The sequence below is a fragment of the Trachymyrmex cornetzi genome, unplaced genomic scaffold, assembly GCF_001594075.2.
Source record: "Trachymyrmex cornetzi isolate Tcor2-1 unplaced genomic scaffold, Tcor1.1 scaffold367, whole genome shotgun sequence".
NCBI lineage: Eukaryota > Metazoa > Arthropoda > Insecta > Hymenoptera > Formicidae > Trachymyrmex > Trachymyrmex cornetzi.
The window spans coordinates 131,007-147,429 of NW_017298398.1; the positions used below are offsets into that span (position 1 = coordinate 131,007).

General features: G+C 36.2%; 1 protein-coding gene across 1 annotated transcript in view; it reads left to right on the forward strand.

Moving 5' to 3' along the window:
- The window catches only part of LOC108763551 (coiled-coil domain-containing protein 170), an 18,954-nt gene that overhangs the window by 1,287 nt on the left and 1,244 nt on the right, over positions 1–16,423 (forward strand). The window contains exons 2-14 of the mRNA XM_018511292.1: positions 7,896–7,991; positions 8,054–8,185; positions 8,357–8,545; positions 8,733–9,002; positions 9,179–9,323; positions 9,381–9,553; positions 9,772–9,972; positions 11,179–11,322; positions 11,438–11,515; positions 12,427–12,590; positions 13,231–13,339; positions 14,060–14,296; positions 15,975–16,144. Of these exons, the coding sequence (XP_018366794.1) occupies positions 7,896–7,991; positions 8,054–8,185; positions 8,357–8,545; positions 8,733–9,002; positions 9,179–9,323; positions 9,381–9,553; positions 9,772–9,972; positions 11,179–11,322; positions 11,438–11,515; positions 12,427–12,590; positions 13,231–13,339; positions 14,060–14,296; positions 15,975–16,144 (2,108 nt within the window). The remainder of the gene's footprint in view (positions 1–7,895; positions 7,992–8,053; positions 8,186–8,356; positions 8,546–8,732; positions 9,003–9,178; positions 9,324–9,380; positions 9,554–9,771; positions 9,973–11,178; positions 11,323–11,437; positions 11,516–12,426; positions 12,591–13,230; positions 13,340–14,059; positions 14,297–15,974; positions 16,145–16,423) is intronic.

Here is a 16,423-nt window from a genome sequence, read left to right on the forward strand (position 1 = left end):
GCCATCAGCGGTCCATTCTAGATGTCGATGGTCTGAATCCTAAATCTCCGAAATACTAAAGGGAATGGAATCCTCACATTCCCTGCTCCGCCATAATAAACTTTGTAATTACATGAATGTGCGCCAATAATAGACGTACAATGCAAGTAATAATGTATAATTAAGGCTTATAGTTACAATTAGGCTTATTACGCTGAAGCTTACTTATATAATTAAGGCCATCGTGATTGAGATCATGCTGATATCCTTTTATGCGTGTATAATAACATGAGCACGTACTTCAATATGTGTAACAAGTTGGTATCTCTTATTGCGAAATATACCTCGTAGGTACACAGAATGTCGCAAGCTCGAGCGAGTTTGTAGATGCGCTATACCGTGAACTGCATCAATGGCTTATCGTCCCTCTGCCGTTGCATCACGTACATCCACATGCACATGCACACACGTATTCACATGCTAATCGCACGTGCGGTCACGTGCACATCCCGTATCGCCCGCCACAAAGCCTCTCATTGTATACATGCCAGTATGTATGTACACGGCGCGAATTCATCGAAGGGCAACAAATCGATAGAGGAAATATTGATCATACAATCAATTAGAATTATTTGATTGATTCGCCACTTTGAGTTCGATCATCTGGTCAGCTTTCGGCGAAGTATATAGAATTCCTTAAATAAGAATTTGGACACCGCTTAAATAATTTTTGATTGATTGGCCATGTTTCGGGCTACGAAGAGAGAGAGAGAGAGAGAGAGAGAGAGAGAGAGAGAGAGAGAGAACTTTAGATTTCTTCTATTATTTATTATAAAGATTTATTTATTATAGTGATAATACTATTCATGTGGGCGTACAAATTATTGAATTAAATTTAGTGTTTATTATTAAATTACATAGATATTACACAAATTAATTTGAACATTTTTTAAAAGTATACCATAGTTTTTGAAAATACTGAATGATATTCAAACACTTACTTGAGAAATTTTAGACAAAGCCATTCATAGAGAGTTTACGTAGCAGATTTGAGGAGTCAGATTTGAGCAATATAAACGTGTGGTGTCTGGCGACGAAAAGCTCGCAGCATTTCTCGCTCATCTGGGAGGTTTTATCTCGCGACATTTCTGCATTCTAGAAAAATGCGGGAAATGAAAGTTTTCTGTCGTTCTAATGCTGGGTAAAAAGAACAGGATTTAGATTATGCAAATTTCTGTTGGCCAAATACGCTTCCTTCTTCCTCTCTAATGCATCCAGCTTTTGAAATTACTCTAGTGTAGAAACTACAAAAAATATACGTGCGAAGCATCGTAAAGGATTGTGCAATAATTACAGATTATTCATTAAATTTCATCAGTGAATTAAAAATAAAGGAATGCACAGAGAGAGAGAGAGTGATGTCTAATATTTTTTATTCATTTATTTCGTGTGGCACAAACTCAGTTACTATCATAATGAGACATGCAAATCATGTATTTAACATTGCTAATTATGTACGGAAAATCCTATTTCCAGTTAAGGTGGATCTTGCTTAAATATATTTCGCGGAGTAAATTTACATACATATTCAATTCTGCAAATTGTGTACTGAAATATTTCCAATCTTAAAACGCAATCATAAACAAAACTGGAGTAGTAATATCACATATTAAATATTTAAGCACCAAAATTCGCTTTATAAAATAGGATTTCTTTTATTTAATTTGATTTATTCTCATCAGTCGAATTTCGTATTATTAGTATTTCTAGTGATATTCCTCGTTCGCTCGAGAATGTATCTCCCAGCGCCGCTATTTAATTACGCAACTCGCGCATCGAATTGCACGTGGGATTCCGTCACGTTCGTCATTAGCGCTCCCTTTCGTTCCCTTTCAGTCTCTTGCTCAACACGCGCGAATCGCAAGCGCGTATCGACTCGCGCGTGAACAAGGGTCGCGTTGCCATAGCGTTGCATCGAATCGATTTCACCTGTCGCTGCTACCCCAGCTGTCGACCACTCGCGCTGTCGCGTGCTTTCGAAGTCGATCTTAAGTTATCAGGCATGGCTGATAGAAGGGACTGACATGTCTTATTCTGGCGCGCGATTGGAGGAAGGGCTCCGCAGGATTCACCAAATACAGTTTTATCGATGTCCCGATATTTTTAATTCGTCTCAAATTTCTTTCTAGGTCGATCGGACACTTCGATTTTTCAGAATATATGCTTTCCTTTCGGGGACATTTTCGATCTTGTAGATTTTGGAAATTTATCTTAGCTTGCTTTAGTATCTTATTTATGATAAATGATGAGATTGAAAAATAAAAGCATTTTACTCTACTTACTTTCACTCTTTTTTTTTTCAATAAAAACTGCAAATGCTTTCTGTGCATATATTATTGTTAATAATGTGATATTCCATTTCGCTATAATTTATTTACGCAAAAAATGTGAGATTTGGGTGTACGTAGTAATTTAACGAAATGTTAATAATAAAATAATTTGCTAAATAATTTAATAATTAGAAGCATAAAAATGTGAATGTAAATTACTCTCATTGCTTCTTGAAAGAAATATTAATATTCCGATACTTTTCTTATCTTAATTATGTATATCACTCTTTTTAAATCACCTGTAAATGTAGTGATAGGCATATAAAAATTACATTTATTCTGTATAATAAAAGATACAAATGCATTTATTGATTGTTTAAGTATTAATAACTGGTTATTTCTGATGCATTGCCCTTCTACAATCACGTGAAAGAATGGATCGATGCAATATTCTATGTATATTTGCTATCACATTAACATACCGATATTGTAACTTTAATTACATGGAGATTCCGGTTTACGAGTATCAATAATAAATCCTCTCCTGTTGCTGCCTCTCCCAAATGTCCGATGCAATGCACGTCATAATGTTTAAGATATGTAAGTTGTACAAGAGAAAAATGGAGAAAAATCTAAATAATTAAATAATATAATTAAATTTTTTGCATAATGCAATTAAAAATACAGAGATCCACGTTTTCGCATTTCGTTGCAACGCTAAATGTGATGCTATAATACTATCTGGGGAATTTTATCTGTTTATATAATACATGCAATACATAGTAATTTCATGTGAAACTTCAGCGAAGGGAGCTCACTTATGTATTTTAGTAAAAAAAAAAAAAATGCTGATAAACCTTCATCGGCGAAATGCAAAAACCGAGTAAGCATAATCATGCACTGCGTTTATGCTGCAAATTCTGCTTACATGTGCACGGCATAGAGCAAAATTCGAACCGTCCGACATATACGTATATTAATATATCATCGCTATTGCAATATCATGCTGATCGAACACGTTGGTATATTGCGCCAAAAATAGATATCATCCGGCCGCAATTTTCTAAAATATTGTATGCAATATCGTATTTTGACCATTAAAAAAATCCTTCGACTTAAATTCACAAAAACAACATCGCTTTTTTGTTATACTAAATATATTTAAAAAAGTAAAATTATTTTAGTCGAACATATTCGATTGAAATTATTTCACTCAATATTCGACAGTTACTACCTCTTTTTTCAGTGCAATTACACATCTGCTTACGTGAAAATTATAAAAAATATTGCAGGCACGTACATTCATTTTTTTATTTTAATCGATCCTTTAGCTTAATTTTAATGGACTGCAAGATTATAAGACACACGCGGGACATCGTCAGTTTTTAGCGGAGATCTAAATTATTTTACCAGTATTGTATTTCTCAACATGCTCACGTACTCTCATTGCGATTTTACTTGTGTTATTACGGTTGCGCGAAATCACGAGTTCGCGCGTTACCCGCGAAATGACACTGCAGAAAACCATCTCCCTGGTGGCAAATTTACAATTTTTTTTTTATACTACGTGCACGGTGTATCTACCAGCGAGCGGGATTCGCTGTAATCCCATGCGCGCTTTGAGGTAAATACCGGTGGTAAATAGGTCGGGTTCGCACGCTGATCGTTTTCCCGCACAGATCCCGAGACCATTGGGATATTTATGAACGGGGAATAATGGGTATTCAATATCGTTGGACTTAACCATACCATGGAAATTCACGGTATTCCGCAGGTTGCGGGAATATGCGTGCCGTCAGAACTGTACTACCTCCCACCCAAACGAAACTATTTTCGGGTCATGGAGATAACGATAACGATCCCATTCGCGTATTTCCTGGTCGATGACCTGTCGCGTAATTAAATTGTGAGATAATTGATCGTGGCGCATGTAGGATCCAGATTTCAATTTGATTCCCAGGAAAATAAAGAGCGTTGAATTAAATATCCCCCTCGTCTAAAAACGCGATAGACGTTATAATTTATCTCCTGAGCGAATGCAACGTTTATACGAGAGGGATTTTCCTTTTGACGTGACCACACTGCAAGTGATAGTTTTTTTTAATCAGCGAGAAGTCGTCAAAAAGAAAGTAGGAGTTAGATACCAAAGAAGCAATGATAACTCAATACCTTGAGTTAAATAACATTTTGTTATTTTTAACTTTCATTTATGTCAAAATGTAAATTAATCCATTTTTGTAGTTAGTTTCAAAGTAAATATCGTCTATATTAATTATGCACTTAGTAAACTAAATTTAATACCTACATTTTCTTGAGTTAAGTTAGTCGAATTAACGTATATCAGACAACGACATATTGGATAGAAGCAGTGGCGAGAGAGAGAGAGAGAGAGAGAGAGAGAGAGACCTATAGAAATTATTAAAAATAACTCAAATTGTGTCCAATTTAAAATTATGAATTTAACTCTCTAAATCCTTTAAAGTGGAATCTCACAAGGAGTGAAAATGGAGCTAGTAAGAAAATGGAGTCTTAAAAAAGAATGGCTCTCAATTTTCAATCTTTAAAGGCGAGATTTCACTTTTTAAAGTGAGCTTTCACTCTAAAAGTTTAAGAGAGTATGTATCTTCGTATCTTTATATCCGCATTAGTCAAAGCAGGCATTCAGGTTTACGATGTGGAATCAATGGCGATACCATCGAGAAGTATCATTGTGGAAACGCTGACCTGTAAATTCGGGAAGCGTATTCCATTGTGCCGTGTTCCAGGGTAACATTCTTGCTCTGGTAGCTGACGTAGATTTCGCGAGCATAGATTTTCGCGTGCAGATACAAATACCTGGACGAGGTCGCGAAGGGCGACGAGGGTCGTGAGGTCGCTCGTTCCAGGATGGTAGTGGCGGCGTCGGTGGATTCGGGTCACGTAATCCACTGTCGTAGGCAGACGAAACTTTACCATCGTAACTGTCTGTGCCGCGCGCATCCGATTGCCCTGGAAATTGGCGATGGTAGAGGCTTACCTTCGATGCGCGCCCTCGTTCTCTCTCTTCTCTTCGTGCAGTCGAAAACGTTATCCACGATTCGGACTTCGAGTGCGAACTCCGTTGAGTATTATCTGGATCAAGAGCACGGGGTGCTTCGGGGAATACGAAGCGCTGTCGCGCACGATCGTGTAGCGGAAATTCCTGCGGGAATCTGCGATATGGATCCGGCGGGCAACACGAGGTAGAGTTGATCATGTTTTTGAACGAGCCTTGTTACGTGGAGCGAGTTACGTCGACGAGATCGATTCCGACGACGGGAATAATTGGCGAGACATGCTTTTTTTTTATTATAATACGTAGAAACATTTTTATAAAATTATTGAACGAATGAATCATATTATAATTATTAAGAGCACACAACGATACAGTTAAATATTTATATCGACAATTTTAGCTCCAATTATTGCCGTCCTAATTGAATTATTTACCGACGATAACTAATATCCATTCATGCGGAGCCGTTCGCTTTTATTTCTTTTTGATACTGATTTATATTCGACCCGATTAATTACTTTTTAACAAATCCGGCTGATTACGGGATCTAGAACGGAATTAAATATATCCCGTCGAAACACTCTTGTGATCTAAAATTAAATCCAACTACGCGCGTCCAAACTATCATAGTAAATCATACTAACGTGTTTATAATATTACTCTGTATACTATTATAATATATTTAATATTGTTATATGTAATATTATTATTACATTAAATAATATCATAAGATTATAAGATTATTAAATTAATTTGCTTTTTAAATTTCTTTTAATTTACTGCATGAAGAGAACAGAAGATTCGGATTATCGTGCAAAATATGCTTTTTCAATGTACATACAATTCAATCAGCTTCAAGTATTATAGATGCACCAGTAATGAAGTGAATACGTAATTAGTAAATTTCGTAATTAGTATGCATGAAAATGCTTCCATTTACAAAACTTCGCACCGTGTTTATTCCACGATTATTCTGTTTCTACCTTTCTACCTTTTGCATTTGGACGAGCTGAGATAGTTATCACGAAGTTATATTACAGTACGCTCGCGTTTGCAAATGCGCGAATAAGATCGAGAAAAATGGGTAAAAAAACAACGAACATAAAAAGACTTACTTTTTACACGTTAAAGCTTTAAATCCGCTTACGATTGTAATTAACGGCGAAACGAGTTTGGACGCGTGTACTTGAATTTAATTTGAGATCACAAGAGTAATTCGACGGGATATATTTAATTCCGTTGTAGATCCCGTAATGAGCCGGATTTGTTAAAAAGTAATTAATCGTGTCGAATATAAATCAGTATCAAAAAGAAATAAAAGCGAACGGCTATGAATGGATATTAGTTATTGTCGGTAAATATTCAATTAGGATGGCAATAATTGGCGCCAAAATTGTCGATATAAATATTTAACTGTATCGTTGTGTGCTCTTAATAATTATAATATGATTCATCCGTCTTATTTTGAGTGACATGTGCGTCCTTCTAACTTAGTTAATGACGATTTAATCATTCTGCAATCATTCAGCAATCATTTATAAATTTAATATAAGATTAAAGCATAACTTTTCAGGGCAAAGTGGATGATGATCGGTTTTTACATTTAAAAAATCAAAGGTCAGAACTATTTTCAATCGAAGATATTACACTTAATATTATGTCAATAATGGAATTTATTCTTAGAATATAATACGTCTCGAAGTAACTAGCGTGAAAGTTTTCTAATTTGAGCCAAGGATTTTAAAATAGATGATTCGAAATACCATTCTAAAAATAGCTGCCAACAAGCTGTAACTTACCCATACCGCGGCCGATATTCTCCGGCAATTTTCCAAACAGGTAGACATACATAATGGCAACGAGGCATATGTTGAGCTGTCTTGTAAAGTTTCCTTCGTACACGCGTGGAAGCTCAAATGGGTATTATTACGAGCCGCCGGTAGAGACGTCATCAGTACCTGCGGTACTTGCGAATCCTGCAGTCTCTCCGAACGAGAGAAAGGTCAGAACTTCAGAAGCCGTGCCGCGGAGGCCGCCGTTAATCTATTCCCGTTTAAATGAGCGTTTTGCCATTAAAGCCCTCCATCTCGCAGGAAGCTTTGAGAAATAAAATGACTCTTTACGATGAAATCTCCTCGCCTGTGATAAAATTCAACATTACAGTATACATTGTATGGGGGGGAGGGGGTATACGATAATTTAAAATAATTATTATGCCGAGTATAAAATGTAATCATACTAGGAAATTCATAAATGGAATCGCAATAAAAACAGTAAATAAGTAAATGCAATCACATTTTTGCCGACTCACGTTTTTGCAAGCAAGATTACTTAATCGTTTAATGTAGATTCAGACACAAATATGAATATAATTTAATGACTATCATGATATTTTCAATTTCTATAGATAATTCAAATTAGCATTTGATTTCTTTTTATAAAAATCATTCGCGATACGTTAAAAAGTGCGATAAAATATATAAAGTATAAAATATACATGATACGTTCATATCGATATTTTTGATAATGGATAATCGAATACCTGGTTTTAGGTGGACCCAGATGACGCTATGACTCACGATTTAACGACTACTTTGAGGAGCGAGCTGGCGGCTCTTGAATATAAACGGGATAGGCTTATGTCTGAGGTAAACCGATTATCGTTTCACCGCTTCGATAATCGTTAGTAATCAATTCGGTCCTCATTTAGTTACAGGAAATGAAAAGCACCGTGAGATCGCGGGACCAGCGGGTTGTGGAGTTACAAGTAGAGGCGGATCAGCTTCGCGAGCAAGCAGCCAGGCAGAATGCCGTCATCTCCAGTCTCAAGAAACGCATTCAGGTTAATTTTATTCCCTAACAAGCAGACGATTAAAGGGTTCTTGCGTTAATGAGCTTCAAGATAATTCGTTTCTTCCATCTCAGCTATCTTTCGTTAAAAAAGATAACGAAACTCGCGGAATCTGCAGTCGACAGATCATATATATCTTGTAGAATTCAATAACGATTTCAGGAGTTGGAAGAGAGGGAAAGAAACCTCTATGCGTCCCAGGGCAGAAATGAGATCACGATACAGGGTCTGCAACGTGACGTGAAGTACCACGAGGAAAAGGTCCGAGAGTATGACAAAAAAATTCGACAATTGGAGCACAATATATCCGAGGAAATTCAATTGAAGGAACGGGCACGTCTAAATCTGCAGGTGCCATATGTTTCAAAATGCATTCCATCGCGCTTCTCGACAAGCTGTCGACACCTCCATTTATTCCTCGTAGAAAAATCGTATCAATTTTTCCTCTCTGTATTCAGACTGTTTTTTCGGTATATCCTCTATCTTTTTAGATATCTTATATCTGTTTTCATAAGATTCCTACTATATGTTTTCATAGGATTTCGTGCGGAGATTGGCACATGCATTGAACGTTGAGTACTGCGACACGGTGCATCACAGTCCGGAGATGGTGATTCATAAAGCCGAAGAACTCGTGCAAGAAGTGAATCGTTTGAGAACAAAGAGCACAAACGTCGAGACGCAGTTGACGGGCGTCGAAGTAGATTTTAGAACCTGTAGGGACGCTCTTGATCGCTCCACTACGGAAAAGGAGCAATTACAGAGACAAGTGTCAGTTCAGTTAGTCGACATAGATCGTTTGCGCCAGGTATGATGGTTAAGATTTGATTTACGATTAATTTTGAAAGAACCTCTTATTCGTAAATTTAATTATATAAACGCTACTACAGAAATTGTGAATGCAGCATTATTTTAATTATTTCAAGTATTAAAATCCATTAAATTATCAAATACTGTATCGTTAATTATTTTCCATTATTCCAGGAAAAGGAATGTCTGGAAATGCAATATAGGGTCGCTGAGAAGGACATGAATGATTTGAGAGACAAGCTGGTCAATGCGAATAGGAGCTTAACCAGCGCGACGGGGAATATATCCAATCAAGAGGCGTTGATCTGTCAATTACGAGGTAAATCACATTGATTCACTCTTGTATCTTAACTGATAACCTGTATCGTGTTTGCAGAGGATCTGAAAGTCCGCGAAGAGAAGACGCAACGTGTACAAAATGAATTCCGTCATCTTCTAGAGTCGGTTGCGATTCTTATCAGTACACCAAATCGATTCGTCGAGTCTCACGAAAATGCGATCAAAGATCGCATTCGAGAAATTCTAGCTGACAATAAGGATCAGTTACTGGTAGTTATTTAAAAAAATAGAACGCGTGTAACTTTATACTTTTGCTTGCAAAAGATCAAGTTTTTTTTAAATTAAAAAAGTTTCTTTATTTTGTTATTTAAATTGTTTAATTATTAAGAATTTCATCAAAATTCTGAGGAACTTCACATATTGAAACTTTCGGTTTTATATAATGTACACAATATTGCGAAATTCGCTATGTCCTTTTCTCTTTCTAGAAAATACAAAGTCTTCGAGAAAAAGTGAACACGGCGATGGAATCAACGAATCGACAGAGTGAACTGGTCGAATCCACAATGATGAAGGTACGCAGTCTAGAGGAGGAACGCGCAGCTCAAGAAGCTAAAATACACAAACTCGAATCTGAACTCACGAGCAGCGATCTCTCCAGAGAGTCTTTACGCAGAGACAAGCAGACGGTAATTTCAAACGCTTCTATCTCTTGGAAATGTTAAAACAATCTTGACACATGGTATCTATAGAGAAGGAAATAACGAGGATTTAAAGACATTATACATTTAACTATCCTCGTCTCTTTGAATTAAATAATATAATAAATCTTTATTTAAGGAAGTAGTTTCAATAATTGAAACAATGGTAATTATTCAGTTTAGCTACCGCACCTCAAAAATCAATAAAATTAGGCTTATTCGACGCGTTTTTGCATGAAACGAAAGAATCTAGCAAAAAAAGCGTCGCTCTGCATTGTGAGCCGAGATATTAAGCATTAAAGTTGACGATTATTGAAGTTAGGAAATCTGTCACTGTTACGAAATACTGCGATGCAAGCATGCATTGCGGTTACCTTTTTCATGCTCTGTGATAATTCACTACTTTAAAAACAATTCACTGCTTTAAAAATAACAATTCACTACTTAAAAACAATTCACTGTTGTAAAAACAACAATTCACTGCTTTAAAAACAATTCATTGTTTTAAAAACAACAATTCATTGCTTTAAAAACAATTTATGGCTATTCTACAATGTGCTTTTTGTTTCCCGATTCTTGCTGTTTGTCTCTTGCCTTTTTGATCAAGAAGGCAAGAGACAAACAGCAAGAAACAGGAAACAAAAAGCACATTGTAGAACGGCCATAACTGCCTTAAAAACAACAATCCACTATTTTAAGCATACAAATTCTTTGCATTAGCAGTAAATTTGTATTTTTAAAGCAGTGAATTGTTGTTTTTAAAACAGTGAATTGTTTTTAAAGCAATGAATTGTTTTTAAAGCAGTGAATTGTTTTTAAAGTAGTGAATTGTCACAGAGTATGAAAAAGGTAACCGCAATGTATGCTTGCATCGCAGTATTTCGCGACAGTGACAGATTTCCTAATTTCAATAGTCGTCAACTTTAACGCTTAATATCTCGGCTCACAGGGCAGAGTGACACTTTTTTTGCTAGATTCTTTCATTTCATGCAAAAACGCATCGAATAAGCCTAATTTTATTGATTTTTGAGGTGCGGTAGCTAAACTGAATAATTACCGAAATAATATTTCAGAAATTTCTAATTTAGCTTTTTAGTGTCATAAATTTCTAACTTCTGAAAAATATTTATTTCTAAGCTAACGTATTGTTTATTCCTTGAAGTATTTTAAAGTTGATCTTGTAAATTTGTTCAGTTCATGACCTTTCTGGATCGATTGGGTAAGGCGATGCAAATGGATGAGATCTCTCAGGAGATCGGACTCGATCTTCAAACTGAGTCATTGTTGGTGCGAGCCGAGCAACTAGCCAGATTGGAGACCGACAAACTAGTCGACAAGGTGAAGGGCGATCGATATTACATTTTTTTTATGCTGCTGTCACGTTGCTAACATTTTCTCCTTTGTTTTGTGTTTCTTTGTCGTGCAAATCGTGTGTACTTACCACACGCCGCAGTATTTGTACTCCAGCTACACGATCTTACCGAGGATTCGGCGCGAGCGATCATTCCACGAGCTTTCCTGTCTCAAAGAAGTAAGCCCTTGGCACAAGCAAAGCGCCTTAGAGAGAAACTTCATAGAATTTTCAGGCATCCTCTTCATAGACATTCATTTCATTCCTTCATCGTGGAGCATCCTTAACGTAGAGAGAGAGAGAGAGAGAGTGAGAGGAGGGAGGGGCGCTTTTCATTTCTCCATTCCTCTTAGATTTTCCGATATACTTTGCGGTTGAGTCGGACGTTGGTCGAGCTTTGCTTGCGACGTAATTGTTGCTTCAAATTGACAGTTTATCGGAAATACCGCGTAATGAAGTTTCATTTAATAAAGCTTCTATGGTATTGTCAGTGGCGCGTCGATATTACGGTCGCTTTTTCCAACATAAAATTGGTCGGCGTACTAACTTTTAATTAAATAATCTCCGATAACGTGTCAGCAAAAACAGACTTTTCCTTTAACAGGACGTTCCCTCATTTCGTGAAAATTGAATTTGTATTTTATACATTGCTTATTTAACCTGACATTGCTTATTTAACTTGACAATAGAAAAATCATGATACGCATGAAGAAGTCATTATTTTCAACACAAATAAGCGAAAAAGGCCATATTCGGTCAAAGCAGAGCTTATTTAATAATTTTTTTTGTGTGAACTTTTACAACATTATTTTTACAATATTATTAAGCACCAAGATCCGCTTTGATCGTTTAAAAACTTTTTGGTCAATTTCCACTTAATACTGTTCACTATTATTTTATGTCACTCGTCATTTTTCAAGACTTATATGTTGCCAAACCCAATTTATTGATTGCACGAGAAACTAGATGATATCGATATTTTTGCGTTGCGTAGTAATGGGTATTTGCACATTGCTACATTTGGGAAATTTACCGTCTTTCCTGCTAAGAAGAACTCGACAAATGTGGTCTTCTTTTTCTTTGTTTCGCAGACATCAGTTGTTTATCAGTTGCAACGTCGTGTTCGAACCCTACGGGAGCAACTGCAGCGTAGGGACCTGCATTTGGACCTTCTACGTAGGAAGCTATCTCTACAAGAGGACAGTGTGAGAATGAAGTCGCTATTGCAGAGCGAGCGGGACGAGGCGAATATACGGTTTGTTTTAGAATAGCCTGGAGCCAGTTGCAACAAAATTTTAAACAAACTTTGAATTTGTTTTTCGCACATATATTGAATAATTTATAAAAACTAATATTTGCACAGAATGACACTTCTCTCTCTCTCTCTCTCTCTCTCTCTCTCTCTCTCTCTTGTATATCACGTGAAAGTAGATAATTACTGCGAGAAATTATGATGTTTGCGAAGACTATCCATCTATATCCTAAATAATTAAAACTGGCTATTGCTAATGTTGCAATAATTAATTCGTGTTACAATCGTCTCCAATATTTACTTTCTATTGAACACGCAATGTTAGCGGATACAATTCCTATTGACTAGCTGTTCGTTGGGAGATATATAGAATCGCGGTTTATTGGAAAATTTTACTGATCGATAGTGCGTGGCTTTATGCATCCGAGATGTGGTGTGATTTTTGCACGCAGTGATCGCCGGTGGTTATCTATAATTTCTGACAGTAGTTCGTGGTTTATTTGAAATATATCAAATATATATCCCTCTATATGTTCATTATTGTATGTTAGGCAACTATTAGGCATCGCTTCTCTTAATGCTCGACGAGATTCGGATTGAAGAAAAATGAGAGGTTATGAGTTTCTTCCTCCTTTTCTTTTAGCGCAAGAAAGCTGGGAAAACAAGTCGATCGACTTCAGATCCAATTGTCGGACGAAAAATCGCGGAATCGGGAGTTGAGCGCACAATTGACAGAAGCTGCGGATTATAAGGTATGTAATTTTAAGAGTGTTCATACTTTTTTCATAATCAGATAAATCCGAGTGACCGAGGAATACATGTGGAACATGTAGTGCGGTCTAGGCAGTGTAATTTCGTCACAGCTACATGAAGTTAATGACAACTGTTAAATAAACATCCCAATTTTCTCCGAAGTGCCATAATACACACCCCGAAGATATTTTCGCGCTGAACACGATGCCTTCATCAGAATTTACGTTAGGAGTTTTTAAGAGATTAGGAAGAAATGAACAAAAAATCATTCTAATTTATTATTACAACCAATTTACTAAAATGTCTTGACATACTACGCAAATTCTACCATTGACATCATATTTATGAAAAAATCTTTGAGGTATATATGCCCTTCGAAGAGAAAAAAGTGATTTATTGTTAAACAGCGAAATATATTGGTTGCATTAATTTTTAATGTAATTAATTCGTACACTTTATTATTTCATAAGATTTTATTTACTTCCAGTAAATGAAATACTTCATTCAATTTTTTAAATAATTAAAAATTTCTATTTTAGGCTTTTTTATAGAAAGCCTTGTTAAATCGATTTTATGCTTGAGAACGTTGCGAAGTGGCGTACGTCGGGAAAACAAAATTCCTGAATAAATTCTCTTCGCAAACCGCGCGAGAAAGCCTTAATAATTTGCAGCCATCGATCAGATATTTTAACTCATTTTTCGATATTTTCTGCGAGCAGATAGCTGCGCTGGAACGCAGCCGGAAAATAGAGGAGCTTCAAAAACGTCTCGTCGAGAGCGAGATGTTGAGGACACGTTACAACAGAAAGTTGACGATGGCGAAGGAACAGATGAGGACGACCGCGGAGACAGCCGATCAGGAGAGATCGATAAACGACCATTCCCTACAGCTCCTCCGCGACGAGATGGCTCAGGTCAAGCAAAATCTCTCCGAGGTCACGAGGCGAGAATCCCAGGTGAGATGCATTATTACTTTTGTACGTGTCAAATATCGCACGTGCTATTCCATCTCTTGAATTTACCACTGTCTATAAATCCGCGTTGACGTTCCATTAATGGAACCAAATAAAAGTGTGTGAGATATACACTCTATTATTATTATTATATAAAATATAAAATAAATTTCTTAGTCTCGAAACGAATGCTGAAATGAATTAATATTAAGAAATTGCTTCGTGCGACGTTTGCTTTATTGGTCAAAAAACGCAAAAGGCGAAGGCCGCGTCTCAGTGGCAGATTGTGTATTCGGCACGCGTATTGGTATTCACGTAATTCTAATTTATGATCGTGTACGAACGCGGATTTGCGAACGATTAAATTACGCAAAAGAAGTCGCTGTCGAAACGACCACGGACGTTTGTTGCATCGTAGACAAACTATTTCGATGCATTACACATGTATTTCTTGAATTTCCATTTCTCAAAGAGTATACGTAAGTCTTTCCTAAACGCTGAAATAATACACATTTTCTTCCGAGGAAGAAAAGTGTACATAAAGTTGTTTAATTCTTTGCAAAAGAGAGTTAAAGAAAGCTAATTATGATAGAAATTTACGTTATTCTGCAGAAATTGTCTCGTTATTTCTCCGTGATACACAGATACTCTGTTGCGAGTTTAAAACACTTTGATCTCTTATAATATTAAAGAGGCAAGCGCCTTAAGCTTATTTCTATTATTCCTCGGAGGTAAAGATCAAAAGGGACTCGTTAATTCATTGTAGCAATTCCAATGACTCGCGACGACGATCATTTGCGTAATTATGATCTCTCTCTGTCTCGTTGGGCGCATAATGTTCGTTTAGAACGATTTGAAGTTGACTCTACATCATAGCAATTCGAGACACGTTCGCGCGTCGCCGGGCTGTAAAGCAGATAGCTCCTTGGACTTAAACCCGCGCTGCGGCATACTCCGTGAAAGGACTGTAAATCTTGCATGCGATTTCGCGAGGCTTTATCCCGTCGTTGCCGTAACTTCGCTTTTCGAAGCGTCGCGAAACTTTGATTTAGTTCGAACAAACGAACATTAATTATAATAAATTATATGTAAGGCACTTGAATCTTAATACCTTCGTATTTTTCACACAAAACTGTTAAAATAACATTTAAAACTTCAGAAAAATATAAATAAAGAAAGACAAATAGAAAGAGAAGTACTATTATTCAAATGGAAAAAGTTTGGTCGGTACTCTAATATAAAATCGTAAACTTTAATTAACAACGTACAATATTATTAAATCTGCAAAAATAATTGGATTTCATGTACAACATAAAATATAATGTAATTTAATATAAATAAAATGTTATAGATATTATAAGATCGTGATGCATGAATACACAACTAAGTAATATACATCTTAGTATTTGAATATTTTAATGCGAATTTTATACACATATATCTGTAAATATATCTGTAAACCACGCGAAATAAAATAATTTCGTTTTAAGTATTTATATAATAAAAATATTCTGTGACAATTAAAATGTTTAAGTTTTGCCTGTATAGTTAGAAACAATTGTCTATAAATGCGCAAAATTTGTGATAGAAGAGTTGATGCTCGAATGAATCGAGCGACTGTCCGAGTATCTATAAGTTACAAGCATGATTCAATTCGCAAATTGGTCATTTCCTGTCTCAGCTTCAGAGCTTCCGCGTCTCCGTGGCGAAGTTATTGTCAGAGCCAATCTGTACGCCCGATTACGAGATCATTTCGCGGCTACAGAAAATGGTCGCGGCTCATCGAGACTTTACGATGCTCTCCCGTAGATACGACGAGCCTTTGGAAACGAGTCCTTCGAGATGCACCAGGTAATAATCAGATAGGAGCAAGTGTCAATGTATTTTCCACAATTTAAATTTTCTTTCGATTCTACCGATGTGTCACTATTGAATAATATTACATAACTTTATTCCATACTGCTTCCAAGAGAAGTATATTTATATTATAGAATTGTTAGATGATTGATTCTTGTATTCATGATAAATTTGAAACAAAATTTTGCAAATATAATCGTTACATGTAATACGTGATTTTTAGGATAAAAGTAAAATTATTATTAATAAAAATTTGCGTTTATACGAATTATA